The 13,630-nt window shown below is 42.3% G+C and overlaps 1 protein-coding gene across 1 annotated transcript; it reads left to right on the forward strand.

The window, feature by feature from the left end:
- Nucleotides 1-4,353: 4,353 nt before the first annotated feature.
- LOC123093727 (DEAD-box ATP-dependent RNA helicase 29) lies at nucleotides 4,354-13,203 on the forward strand. The gene is made up of 11 exons (XM_044515757.1): nucleotides 4,354-4,873; nucleotides 5,489-6,650; nucleotides 6,742-6,799; nucleotides 7,742-7,840; nucleotides 8,777-8,816; nucleotides 8,984-9,060; nucleotides 9,152-9,204; nucleotides 9,890-9,971; nucleotides 10,054-10,104; nucleotides 11,060-11,186; nucleotides 12,611-13,203. The coding sequence occupies exons 1-11, from the start codon at nucleotides 4,423-4,425 to the stop codon at nucleotides 12,973-12,975; spliced, it is 2,565 nt and encodes an 854-aa protein (XP_044371692.1). The 5' UTR covers nucleotides 4,354-4,422; the 3' UTR covers nucleotides 12,976-13,203.
- The last annotated feature ends 427 nt before the right edge of the window (nucleotides 13,204-13,630 follow it).

Consider the following 13,630-nt stretch of genomic DNA (forward strand, 5'->3'; position numbering starts at 1 on the left):
ATCTATTAGTGTGAAGAAAATAAGCTTTATACGATCTTGTTATGGAAGCAATAAAAGCGACAGACTGCATAATAAAGGTCCATATACAAGTGGCAATATAAAGTGACGTTCTTTTGCATTAAGATTTTGTGCATCCAACCCTAAAAGCGCATGACAACCTATGCTTCCCTCTGCGAAGAGCCTATCTTTTACTTTATGTCTTTTACTTTATGCAAGAGTCAAGGTGATCTTCACCTTTCCCTTTTTCATTTTATCCCTTGGCAAGCACCTCGTGTTGGAAAGATCCTGATATATATATATATCTAATTGGATGTAAGTTAGCATGAACTATTATTGTTGACATCACCCAAAGGTGAATACGTTGGGAGGCAACACTATAAGCCCTATCTTTCACAGTGTCCGATTAAAACTTCATAACCATTAGTACTGCGTGAGTGTTAGCAATTGTAGAAAACTATATGATAGTTGAGTATGTGGAGTTTGCTAAATCAAAGCTCTGACATAGACCCTTCCTGAAAATAAGATGAATTGCAATTGTTTGATGATTGGGAATGAAGTTTGCTAGTTTTCAAGAAATTTTATGGTCTATGCTTTAACATGTGAATAGCTTGTTACTTGATCATGAGAAGTTTTATGAGATGAACTGCTGTTATGACATATAATGATGCTAGAAAAGGTGATTGAAATTATCATTGATCAAACTTGTGCACCTACTAGCATCCACACTTCATAAATTCTTTCTTTTATCATTTACCTACTCGAGGACAAACAAGAATTAAGCTTGGGGATGCTGATACGTCTCCAACGTATCTATAATTTATGAAGCATTCATGCTATTTTATTATCTGTTTTGAATGATTACGGGCTTTATTATACACTTTTATATTACTTTGGGGACTAACCTATTAACCGGAGGCCCAACCCATATTGTTGTTTTCTTGCCTATTTCAGTGTTTCGAAGAAAAGGAATATCAAACGTAGTCCAAAAAGAATGAAACCTTCGGAAAAGTTATTTTTGGAACAGAAGCAATCCCGGGAACTTGGAGTGCAAGCCAGGGAAGCATCGAGGAGGCCACGAGATAGGGGGGCGCTCCCACCCCCATGGGCGCGTCCTCCACCCTCGTGGGCACCTCGAGGCTCCCCCGACCGACTTCTTTCGCCTATATAAGTCCATATACCCTAAAACCTTCGAAGAAGAAGATAGATGGAAGTTCCGCCGCCGCAAGCCTCTGTAGCCACCAAAAACCTCTCGGGAGCCCGTTCCGGTACCCTACCGGAGGGGGGATCCCTCACCGGTGGCCATCTTCATCATCCGGCGCTCTCCATGACGAGGAGGGAGTAGTTCACCCTCGGGGCTAAGAGTATGTACCAGTAGCTATGTGTTTGATCTCTCTCTCTCTCTCTCTCTCTCTCGTGTTCTCTCTTTGGCACGGTCTTGATATATCGCGAGCTTTGCTATTATAGTTGGATCTTATGATGTTTCTCCCCCCTCTACTCTCTTGTGATGAATTGAGTTTTCCTCTTGAAGTTACCTTATCAGATTGAGTCTTTAAGGATTTGAGAACACTTGATGTATGTCTTGCCGTGTTTATCTGTGGTGACAATGGGATATCACATGATCCACTTGATGTATGTTTTGGTGATCAACTTGCGGGTTCCGCCCATGAACCTATGCATAGGGGTTGGCACATGTTTTCGTCTTGACTCTCCGGTAGAAACTTTGGGGCACTCTTTGAAGTACTTTGTGTTGGTTGAATAGATGAATCTGAAATTGTGTGATGCATATCATATAATCGTGCCCACGGATACTTGAGGTGACAATGTAGTATCTTGGTGACATTAGGGTCTTGGTTGATTTGTGTCTTAAGGTGTTATTCTAGTATGAACTCTATTATAGATTGAACGGGAAGAATAGCTTCATATTATTTTACTACGGACTCTTGAATAGATAGAACAGAAAGGATAACTTTGAGGCGGTTTCGTACCCTACCATAATCTCTTCGTTTGTTCTCCGCTATTAGTGGCTTTGGAGTGACTCTTTGTTGCATGTTGAGGGATAGTTATATGATCCAATTATGTTATATATTGTTGAGAGAACTTGCACTAGTGAAAGTATGAACCCTATGCCTTGTTTCCTACCATTGCAATACCGTTTACGCTCACTTTTATCATTAGTTACCTTGCTGTTTTTATATTTTCAGATTACAAATACCTATATCTACCATCCATATTGCACTTGTATCACCATCTCTTCGCCGAACTAGTGCACCTATACAATTTGCCATTGTATTGGGTGTGTTGGGGACACAAGAGACTCTTTGTTATTTGGTTGCAGGGTTGTTTGAGAGAGACCATCTTCATCCTACGCCTCCCATGAATTGATAAACCTTAGGTCATCCACTTGAGGTAAATTTGCTACTGTCCTACAAACCTCTGCACTTGGAGGCCCAACAACGTCTACAAGAAAAAGGTTGTGTAGTAGACATCATAGGTCATGTGAACTGTGTAGAAAACTACTTTTATCAAGGATATTATACATATCATAGCAAATTTTTAGTGCCAATATGGCATTTGTTGTCTGCATTCAAAGCAATTAAAATCAAGACAAATGTACCTATGTAGATCATGGCAAATGTGGATACAACAAAGCATTTGTATCGGGGCTGTTATACCTATGATGGAAAATGTACAACACCTAAGAGCAACTACAGCCGGGCGTCCCAAACCCTCCTCATACGCTCAGGCGTCCCTCTCCGTCACTGACCGGTCACGAAAATCTGACCTAGACGGGCGCCTCAAACGGGCCTCAAACGCCCGGGATGACTGTCACCCCTCATATCTAGCCCAAATATGGGGCGGATACGAGGGCGCCCGAGCGTACACGGATGCGTCCGCCACGTCGGACCCGACCCACTCTGGTCCACCCGACCCCACGTATATTCGTCCCCATCCGCTCGCCGGACCAAACCCTAGCCACTTCACATTCCCCTCCACTCCCTCCGCCAGCCGAGCTCACCTTTGGTGATTTTCGGCCATCTCCGGCATGGCGGGCAGCGGATCTGACTCCGACCAGTCCGGATCCGTCAACTGGGGTGTTAGCCCATGCGGGTGGAGGAGGCAATGGCGGCTTGCATTGCACTCCGCCGCTCCCGCCTCCCGGGAGGACAGCGCCCGTCCGACAGACGGGTCTGTCTGGCGTGACTCCATAGTGTCGGCTCAACGGGCGCTCTGGTCCTATGGGGCTGGATCATCGTGGTCCCGGCAGCCAGAAAATCACTCCTTCCGCATTACCGGTTGGGTAGATTATGAGGCCCACTGGGAACGGGCAGCCCGCCGTGGGAAGGAGAGGATAAGGGCCGCCGAAGCCCATATCGCGGCCAAAATAGCGGCGACGGAGGCGGCTGATGCGACGACGCGAGCAGCCGCAGAGGAGGAAGCCATCCAAGGCCCGCATTGTGAAGAAATTATAGCGGAGGAAAACGAGCGCCCCCGCGCGGGAGCAGAATCGGGTGGTCCGTGCCATGGCCGGACTGCCACCGAAGGAGGACATCGACGATGAGGACAGCTCCGCCGACGAGCAGATCCAGCTCGATCCGTACTGCGTTTTTGAAACTTCCGCGAGAAGGATGACAAGGGCGCCGGGAAGGGCAAGGGCAGTCATGGATGATCTCCACCATAGCTAAACATGCCAAATTTTGATAGTCCGATGGCATGTTTAGTTAGAAGTGGTGGAGTAACTGGACGATGTGTGTGCATCGACGTAGTTGTATGAGTTTGTATGTATTTGAGATATGGTAATTGAGGTGTCCAGATGTGGATTGCATTATTTGAGGCGTGACCGTTAGTGTCCGCGGACGCGTCCGTGGGCACTTGAGGGGTCGGATTTGTCCATCACGGCTATAGATGTTCTAATGTCAAGGATTTTTTTTGCATTGATAAAATTTCAATAAAAAGTCATGGTGTTGGCAAAAGTTTAATAAAAAGTCATGATGTTGGCAAAAGTTCAATAAAAAGTCATGGCTGATCTCGTTTAATTTTTATTTTTAGTGTTCTTTGTACTGCCATGACACACGCTAAATAGATCAGAAGTTTTTTTTAAAAAAGAAGCCATTAATTTTTTTAGACAGAAAAAAAGCGATCGATTGGCCGGCGGCGCTGCGTTCGCTCTGAATCTCCAAAAACCTTGCGTCAGATTTTTATGATTTAAAAAAAACCTTAGTTTTGTGAATGAAACCCGTTGGGACAATATGGGCCGGTCCATGATCAAAATTTCAGCAAGACAAGTCCAGCCCGGTCCACAAAGCCGCCAGCACCCTACCTCCTCCCCCGCACGCCACCTCGCCGCCGCGGCTGAGACCTAAAGCCCTGAACCCAAACCATCCCCCGTCCCCCCTCCGCCGCCCCCCGCCCCGCCTCCCACCCATGGCGCCCAGCGGCAAGCCCAGCCCCTCCGCCGCCGCCGCCGCCGCCGCCTCCTCCACGGCGGACCGCAAGCCGTGGCGGCGGCCGCAGATGAAGTCGAAGGCGGCGGGGAAGAAGAAGGCGGCGCAGGCGGCGCACAACAAGAAGCCCAAGTCGGGCGGGTTCGAGTCCATGGGGCTCTGCGAGGAGGTCTACCGCGGGGTGCGCCACAAGGGCTACCGCGTGCCCACGCCCATCCAGCGCAAGGCGATGCCGCTCATCCTCGCGGGCCTCGACGTCGCCGCCATGGCCCGCACGGGCTCCGGCAAGACCGCTGCCTTCCTCGTGCCCATGCTCCAGCGCCTCCGCCACCGCGACCCCGGCGCCGGCATCCGCGCCCTCATCCTCTCCCCCACCCGCGACCTCGCCACGCAGACGCTCAAGTTCACCCACCAGCTCGGCAAGTTCTCCGGTGCGTACCGCTCTCATAACCATGCCGTCTCAGGATCCTCGTTTCTCCTTTCTATTCTAGCCAGTGGCAATTTGAGACTTTGATGTTGTATGATATCATCGCCATCGGTACTTCGAACAGTCTATTTCACTTTGCTTCATGTATGTATGGATGTGATAACTATGCTTAGTGTTATGGATAGCATAAGTGTTTCAGTATCACTGGTTATTATTGTGCCCAAGAGTTCCATTTGTGTAAAATTTATTACAACTGATCTTGTACTTGTCATGCATTATGTGATATGTCACTAGCCAATTTGAGATATGAAGTGATATGAAACATGGTGTTTGAGTAAATTGTTAGTGGTGATTGAACCCTCATAATAGTTTGGAACAGGTTATTTTACACCACCTATTACAAGTTCACAAAATATAGTAAATAATATATGCATCATAGAGTATTTTTTGGGAAATGTAAGTGACTTGGATAGTGAACAATTATTTCAGAACTACTACTTTTTGCACACAGTTTTACTAGGGGTGTAGAATAGTTTGGAAAACACTATTGTACTCCTATGCAGCTACAAAACAAAAGCTACAAGTGTTGATGAACTATGTAATTTTGTCTTTTCTGCAGATCTAAAAACTGGCCTAATTGTTGGTGGAGGTAGTATGGAGAGTCAGTTTGAAGTATTGGCTGATAATCCCGATATAATAATTGCAACACCTGGTAGGTTTGAGCACATCTTGTCAATGGTTGATGACTTGTCACTGCGATCAGTAGAATATGTTGTATTTGATGAAGCGGATTCCCTCTTTAGCTTGGGGTTCGCTGAGCAGTTACACAAAATTCTACACAAGTTGAGTGATACAAGGCAAACATTGCTCTTCAGTGCTACTATGCCGAAAGCCCTCGCAGAATTCGCAAAAGCTGGCTTACGTGATCCTCAAGTCATAAGGCTTGATTTGGACAAAAAGATCAGCCCTGATCTGAAGCTTGCCTTTTTCACACTGCGTCAGGAAGAGAAACTAGCTGCTTTGCTGTATTTGGTCCGGGAGCGTATCAGCTCCGAGGAGCAGACAATGATATTTGTTTCAACGAAGTATCATGTAGAGTTCTTGAATATTCTTTTCCGAGAAGAGGGCCTAGAAGCTTCCCTTTCCTATGGTGCCATGGATCAAGAAGCCCGCACTATTCACATTTCAAGATTCAGGGCAAGGAAGACCATGCTACTTATAGTGACAGATGTTGCTGCAAGGGGTCTGGATATTCCATTGCTTGACAATGTAGTGAACTGGGACTTTCCTGCTAAACCGAAGTTATTTATTCATAGAGTTGGCCGAGTAGCTCGGCAAGGTAGAACTGGTACAGCATTTACATTTGTCACTTCAGAGGACATGCCATTTTTACTGGACCTACATCTCTTTCTTTCAAAACCTCTTAGACCTGCTCCAACGGAGGAGGAACTGCTGAAAGACATGGATGGAATGAATTTAAAAATCAACCAAAGTCTTGCTGATGGGGAAACGATATATGGCCGTTTTCCTCAGACAATACTTGATCTTTGCTCTGATGGAGTAAAAGAAGTCATCAGTGGATGCACAGATCTGATTGCATTGGAAAAGCCATGCGCTAATGCTTTCCGGTTGTATCTGAAGACCCGCGCTATGCCTTCAAAAGAATCTGTTAGAAGAGCAAAAGATTTGCCTCGTGAAGGTCTTCATCCAATGTTCAGAGATGTTCTTAGACCAGATGAAATTTCAGCAATTGCGTTCTCGGAGCGGCTGAAATCATTTCGGTAGGTTCTTCATCTAGCAATTCTTTGTTTTGCTTGTATTTGCTCGCTTTGTGCAATCTAATGGTCCTTTTTCATTCTTAATGCTTGTCAGGCCAAAGCAGACTATTCTAGAGGCTGAAGGTGAAGCTGCTAAATCAAGAAGTTCTAAAGTAATGCATTGCTTCATCTTATTTCCTTAGTTTGAGAAATTTCAGCATCATATTAAGTTATTCTCCTACGTCTGCAACATGCAGCTAGTATACTAGTAGCTCTGATCTGAATACTTGATTACTGCTTAAGCTAACTTGTAAGGGCATGGAAAATGGAGCTTCTAATGGCACATGCCCTTTGTGGCAGAGTTTCTTACTGGTTCTGCATTGCAGAAACATGTAGGTATTTTTGAGGGAAAGCAATAGCTTTAATTACTTAACAGTTGGGCAAATCGCCCATTACATGAACAGCCGCTTTGGCTGGAACATCATATTCCCAACACAGGGAACTATCAGCCTCGCACGGGCTTCCGATTTTAGCCAGTTCATTCGCTACAGTATTCGCCGCACGCCGACAAGCCCACACCTCGCATTTAGAGAACCACATCTTCATCTGAAATTTGATGCCCTCTGCAACAGCAGCATTTACAGAAGAGTCGACCGTTCGACATCCAGCACCGCTGCTAGGAGTTGAGAGTGTTTCAAAAACAACACATAGTGTGCCTAAGTCAGCTGCGGCAGGGACTGCCTCAGCAATCAGAACATTTTTATTTATTTGGGTGGGTGGGTGGAGGGGTGGGGGCATAGAAGAGGAGAACAAATTTAAGAAATGAGATTAAATCTCTATATGTCGATTCCCAACTGGATTATTTGGGACTGTGAAGTGACATGAATCCTTTTACTCACTAATAGTGGCCAAATTGGTGTATTACCAAACAACATGCAGTTACTAACTTAGTATACTAATAACTCTGATCTGATTACTTGAACTTGACTAATGCTGGAACCAACTTTTCATATGATTTTTAGGCATTCCAGATGTGGTTCAGGCAAACAGTACATATATTTACATATCACCGTATCTTTTTTGAAACTAACACGACCATCTTTTCTCCCTTGTAGGGTAGCAATCAATGGCTAGATGTGATGAAGAAGAAAAGAGAAGTCCATGAGGGGATAATAAATTTGGTGCATGAACAGTCTGGTGATCTGGCAACAAAGGTAATTATTACTCTGAAGTCATACCTTTGTTTGTTCTCAACTTCTCATTTAAGCATAGCAAGTTGCAAACCACCACATAGATATGTAGTGCTGACATAACTTAATCACTTGATACACTTAATGTACCTTGAAATGCTACATATGACAATTTTTACTGGGTTAAGGTGTAGTATTAGCCTAACCATTATACTACTTTGGTGTGCCTTATCATCTGTATGGAAAATTAACCCTAAAAAGATTGGTTGTTCCAGCAAAGATGCCTGGAACAAACTAAAGTGGAGAATTCATTTCTTGCATAGCTGATTAGCAATAATATATTGCACTGGCCTCGAAGGTCAATACCTTTTCGTGACTGTTGTCTTTGTGACTCAAAAATGGCCTCATAAGCACTTGTTACGTGTCTTTGATTTGTTTAAAACTGCAGCACATTCATGTTCCGTGTTCTGAAATTTGCAGATGGTAGTCTTGGTTGTGATTTTCTTTAGTCGTTTGGTCTGCAATATTTACTTTTATTGAATGCTCTGAATAATTTGGCCTTGGTAATTTAGCAATTCAACTTCATGCAGCGATGGAGCAATATTTATTCATGTATTCTGAAATTTCATTTAGATGAAACACACAGTGGATGCATCAATCATGCCAGTTCCATTTGAAGTGAATTTGTTTGTTTGCTCCATATTTTTTTGTAGGTTGATAGTTTCGTTTGTGACCAGTACTTGTTCTGGTATCCACTACACACCAGTTCTGTGTATATGGCCTATTCTGCGTTTTTATGAACAGTTTCCACTTATCCCTTCAAAAGTTATAGATTAATGGACAGCATAACACTCTAATGTTAATAAGCCTACCTTTATTCGTTCTTCTGCGAGTGCCACATAGAATATGCTACTTTGTTCTTATGCTTTGTGCAGTGATTTATGGCTATATTTTATGCAGGAAGAAGATACAGAAAACATTTCTAATTGGGAGAAAAAAGGTCTACATTTCTTTTCCTTCCTGTGAGGTGTAGTGTAGTGAGATTAATACCTGTCATTGCTGTTTCAACGTCAAAGTGCATCTTTAGCTCTGTAACACTATTCCTAGAAAAAGTTCATCCCCTCTTGTTATGGTGATTATAATATTTTTATTATCTATCAATTTCAGAAGTTTGTGGTAAGAAGCGGAAGTCACAGAGCTTTAGAGATGAGGATCACTACATAAGTTCAGTGCCTCAAAACCAAGTATGCAGCTTAAAGAGAAATATCCTTCTTAATTTTTACTGCACTAGCATTTCTGCATAATTTTGATTTCACTATTCCTTTCCCCCTTCAGCATTCAGAAGCTGGGTTGTCAGTAAAGGGAAATGAAGGATTTGTTCAAGATAGGTATGCTGTGCACGTTTCCTGATATACAATTGACACTTTGTTTGATGTGGAAGTGAGTCACTATCAATAGCCGTAGGAAATGATCAGTTCCCAGTCAATTTCTGTTTGCTATTCTTCTTTACCTTTTTGTCTTCTATCATCATAAACATCAAGATTTCATAAAATTAGCTTGAGATCAGATCACATCATCCTGTGCATATGGAACTTACGGTTTAGCCAGCAGGACAGATAACCGGTGGCTTACCACAGGTCATATCGTCCCTGGTTTTAACTACAAGTTGTATCATCATGTTGAATGTGCTTACTTTTTGTTGAATGCCCATTAACACTTGTGTTTTTGTGTTATTCTTGCCTGCTCTCCAGCATTAATAGTGTGGTCATGATTCAGCCGAAAGTACAACAGGACTAACTGTTATTTAAAAATATGACACTGAGTAGGGTCTGCCGTTCAGTTCTAAGAAATTTTGGCCCATGCTTCCACTGAAAATTAATTTGGCATATCCAAATTTGCTCTCATTATTCATGAAATAGGTCTGCAGTTTCAACACCATGCCAATTTGAATAAAGCTTCCATTGCAAATTAATTTGGCGTATCCAAATTTGCTCTCATTATTCATGAAATAGGTCTGCAGTTTCAACACCATGCCACTTTGAAAGTTTGAATAAAGCTTAATGATGTGTACAGATTGGATGCTGCTGTCCTTGATTTAGTCGATGATGAAACTTCTGGAATGCAAGCCCAGAAAACTCGATATCACTGGATGAAGGTATAACTTTTCCTAGCAACATATCGATCTGCAATATGCAAATTCACGTTTGGTCATGCTAATCCTTACTTTATTGTTGCAGAACAAGTTTGTCAAGTTGAATAATGGGGATCGTGTCACTTCTACAGGAAAGGTACATCTCGATACAGTTTCTTCCTGTACCATGTTTACAGTGCTACTGTGCTAGATGTGTATAAACTGTGATCGCTAATTTAATTTCATAATTTAGATGTGAGCAGCTAATCCTTTTCCTTCTAGTTTGACAGCTTAAAATATGTGCCTGTCCAGTTGTTAATATCTTGGAAGTTCGTTGCTGTTTATCTGTGTTCAATTTTTCTGGAACAAACTATTGGAAGTGGTATTTGCACTTCCAAAAATATATGTTCTGATGCCAGGATTGGTTTTGTAATGATCTAATGTGAACAATCTGGAATTGGATTATTATGGTAAAACATGTAAATCTCCAACAAGAGGGTATTATTTCAATGCTGAAGAATATGATTTGAAATTTTAGTACATCCTTGTACTATGAAAAATAGAACTATATGAGTGTTATACATGGCTCCTATCTAAATGGTATAACTTGTTGATTATGAGTAGTTAGAGTTTTCATTGGACACAATACATATTTCTTTCAGCTTATAGTTGATAATAACAGGAATATCATTTCCCAAAGTGTAACATTTACTCCAAAACAATATATTGAGGAATTTTGATATATTAGTCATGTGTTGTAGAAGGCCTATTTCAGATGTGCAATACTGCATATCTTCTTAGCATATACCGTGTACCTAAGTTGCACCGATACGGATGTAAATACATAATTTTAGGAAAGTGCCAATACGTGTACTATTTAAAAAAAATCAAAAGTGCGTGTAGCTGCTAGGATCAGCAGATTACCTGCTGGCCAGCAATAACCAATAACAAACACGTATCCGTATTTTTGAGGTGTGTACGGAGACTTTATAATATGGCGCTCTATTGTTTACCTACCTAGATTATTTCTGTAGACATGTCTTACCTAATCTAGAGTCTAGACGAGCAGTTGGCGTAATTTTAAAACTTCTGATTACTGTTATTGTGATCAGATTAAAACGGAAAGCAGTGCAAAGTTAAAGGCAAGTAAAGATATCTATAAGAAATGGCAGCAGAAGTCACATAGAGCAATCAGTTCTGGTGGAAAAGATGGTGCAGAAGGAGGCTCATCCACACCAGGTAACCAACTTTTATTTGTCCTCTTGTATTACATGTGATTGTCTTTTTTTTTGCTGTAAATTTTATACGAAGTCCATTATAGTTCATCAATCTGGTTATTTTATTTCCTGCAAAGCTGTTTTTAGCTAACTTTTGTTCTTGTTGGGTCTATCATCTTCAATAAAGCTTTATATAAGCATCCAATCACTTGAATTTTGTTTTAGCTTTCCTATTCGTCCACAATTGTTTTCTGAGAAATACATGTATGGTAAGCATGTCCCAGCTTTACAGTTTGGCATGCTAACACCTTTTTATTTTGTCAAAAAGAATTCATTGAAGCTGTGCGTGCATTCACTTATTCAGTCAGTTAAATATATGGGAAAATTTTGTTTTTGCCACTCTAGATTTTGCCAACTTTTCTTATGCCACTCTAGATTTTGACATTTCACTTCTGCCACTCTTAGCTTTTGATAATTATCACAATTGCCATTCTGTGTCAAAAGCAAAATAATTTTATTTCATTTTTGCCACTCTTAGATTTTGACAATTATCACAGTTGCCACTCTGAAAATTTTGCTTTTGCCACAGGAATGGCAATTGTGATAATTGCCCAAGGGAGGCTTATCTTATTTAACAGATTGATGATTCTCATCCTTGATCTGGTTTCTCTTTGTATTTGTACTCGAAGCAAATTACACTAGAGCTTTGTAAGTTGTGTGCTTTTCCACTTAGCTTGCCAAACTTGAAAAATTACATTTTGGGCCGCCTGAATTGTGTCATTTGCTTTGCAAGTCCAATGGACTATTATTAGATAATGAAGTAGCTTGACGGTAGACAAAACATTCAGTTGCGTCCGACAAAATAAAGATAGCCCCGCATGTTAGTTTGGTTCCTTTTCTTCTCCCTTTCATCTCTCCACCTTTCCCCATCTTCTTTCATGATCATCCCCTCTCTCCAGGTCAGACCATAGTTACCAGATTCACTAAACCACACTCTGAACACCGATCTAGATTCACGAATCAGAGATGTATACCCCCTTAGCGGACCCAATTCGGGTGAGGTAGCGAATTGGGAATCACGAATAGAATGAATCAATCAAGTAGCTATGGGTGAGGCAGTCATCAACCCCCTATTGCCACCATGCGCCATACGTGTCATGAAATGTTTTGATGTGCGTTATTTGAGGTGTAGTGAAAACCTGAGTATAGTTAAAGCAACTCTGGTGAAAAAATGCTGACCATATTTCACTGCAACGGGATAAGCCTTGACACCATATGCTTACTGGTTGCTTATGTCTTATATGTTTGCATCCACTTGAAATCTCTTTCTTGTCATATTCTCGCCACAGTTGTGTTGTTAGTTTGGTTTGTTTAAACTGTTAATTCCGTAACTTGGATATCAGTACTGTCATATGTAACATGGCCTGATGCTATGACCTTTCCCAGCTGGCTATCAAAGAGGAAACAGAAGGTACCCTGCAGCCGGTCGCGGGCGTTCGTCTATACCAAATGCTGATGTGCCATCGGAGATAAGAAACCCCCAACAGATGCGGAAGGGCAGGCAGGAAAAGGCGATGCAAAATCTGCGCAGGAATGAGAAATCTTCCAAAGATGGTAAATCTCCCGGGAAGTTCCAGAAAAACAGGAGGCCTAATGGATCTGGGAGAGATGATAAATTCCAAGACAGTAGATCCCAGAAGAGCCGAAGACCAGACGGGAAAGGGAAAGCGGGCGGAAAAGGGAACGCCAAAGGGTTTGGTAAAGGTAAAGGAAAAGGAAAAGGCAACCCCAAAGGGAGGGGTACCAGGTGATTATCTGGCCACAAGAAAGAGATATTGTTGTAGAACAAACAGGAAAGAAGTACGCGTCTCTGATATGTCGCGCGCTTGTTACTTGCCCTAGACCGGGTCCCTGGTTTAATTCAGTTTTGGTTGCAGTTCTGTTGTGATAGCCGGGGAAATAACCATGATTTTGCCAGATATATGTAAGCGCTTTTGTTGTGATGACGAGAAGTAACCATGGGCTCAATTTGACTTGCATCCACTATTCCGCATTGCCTGTGAGATTTTGGTAAGCGCAATAGAGAAACTACTGATAACGTTTTTTAGCCTTGGAAGGCATATAACTGTTAATCGACATGGCACGCCCCCATACCATATTTCCTTCTGCGACATGTTTACCGTATGTTATCTTCTAATTTGAACTAAAACCACGACGAGTAAATTGAAACGGGGTAGTATATTTCATGGGCAAGTTGCTTTATGTCAAATTATATTTCTGCACAAACTGACTTGCATTGTCAACGGTGAACACGCTACTGTACTGAAAATTGTGTCGTTGCGGCCATGTAAGTGCATCTGGTGCTAATCATCATTGCGCCAAAGCTGAACATGAAGTTAGTTTGTTGTCTGGTCATTGAGCCAATTAAGAGCATCTCCAACAGGTGCCCAACGCGCGGCGCGCTAA

Source organism: Triticum aestivum, chromosome 4B, assembly GCF_018294505.1.
Source record: "Triticum aestivum cultivar Chinese Spring chromosome 4B, IWGSC CS RefSeq v2.1, whole genome shotgun sequence".
NCBI classification, from domain to species: Eukaryota; Viridiplantae; Streptophyta; class Magnoliopsida; order Poales; family Poaceae; genus Triticum; species Triticum aestivum.

What these genes read in the sequence shown, in the direction of transcription:
- LOC123093727 (XM_044515757.1), top strand. Translation starts at nt 4,423, where the DNA reads ATGGCGCCCAGCGGCAAGCCCAGCCCCTCCGCCGCCGCCGCCGCCGCC. An exon ending in CCAGCTCGGCAAGTTCTCCG is followed by an intron (nt 4,874 to 5,488) that starts GTGCGTACCGCT and finishes TCTTTTCTGCAG; the next exon opens with ATCTAAAAACTGGCCTAATT. An exon ending in GTTCAGTGCCTCAAAACCAA is followed by an intron (nt 9,061 to 9,151) that starts GTATGCAGCTTA and finishes TTCCCCCTTCAG; the next exon opens with CATTCAGAAGCTGGGTTGTC.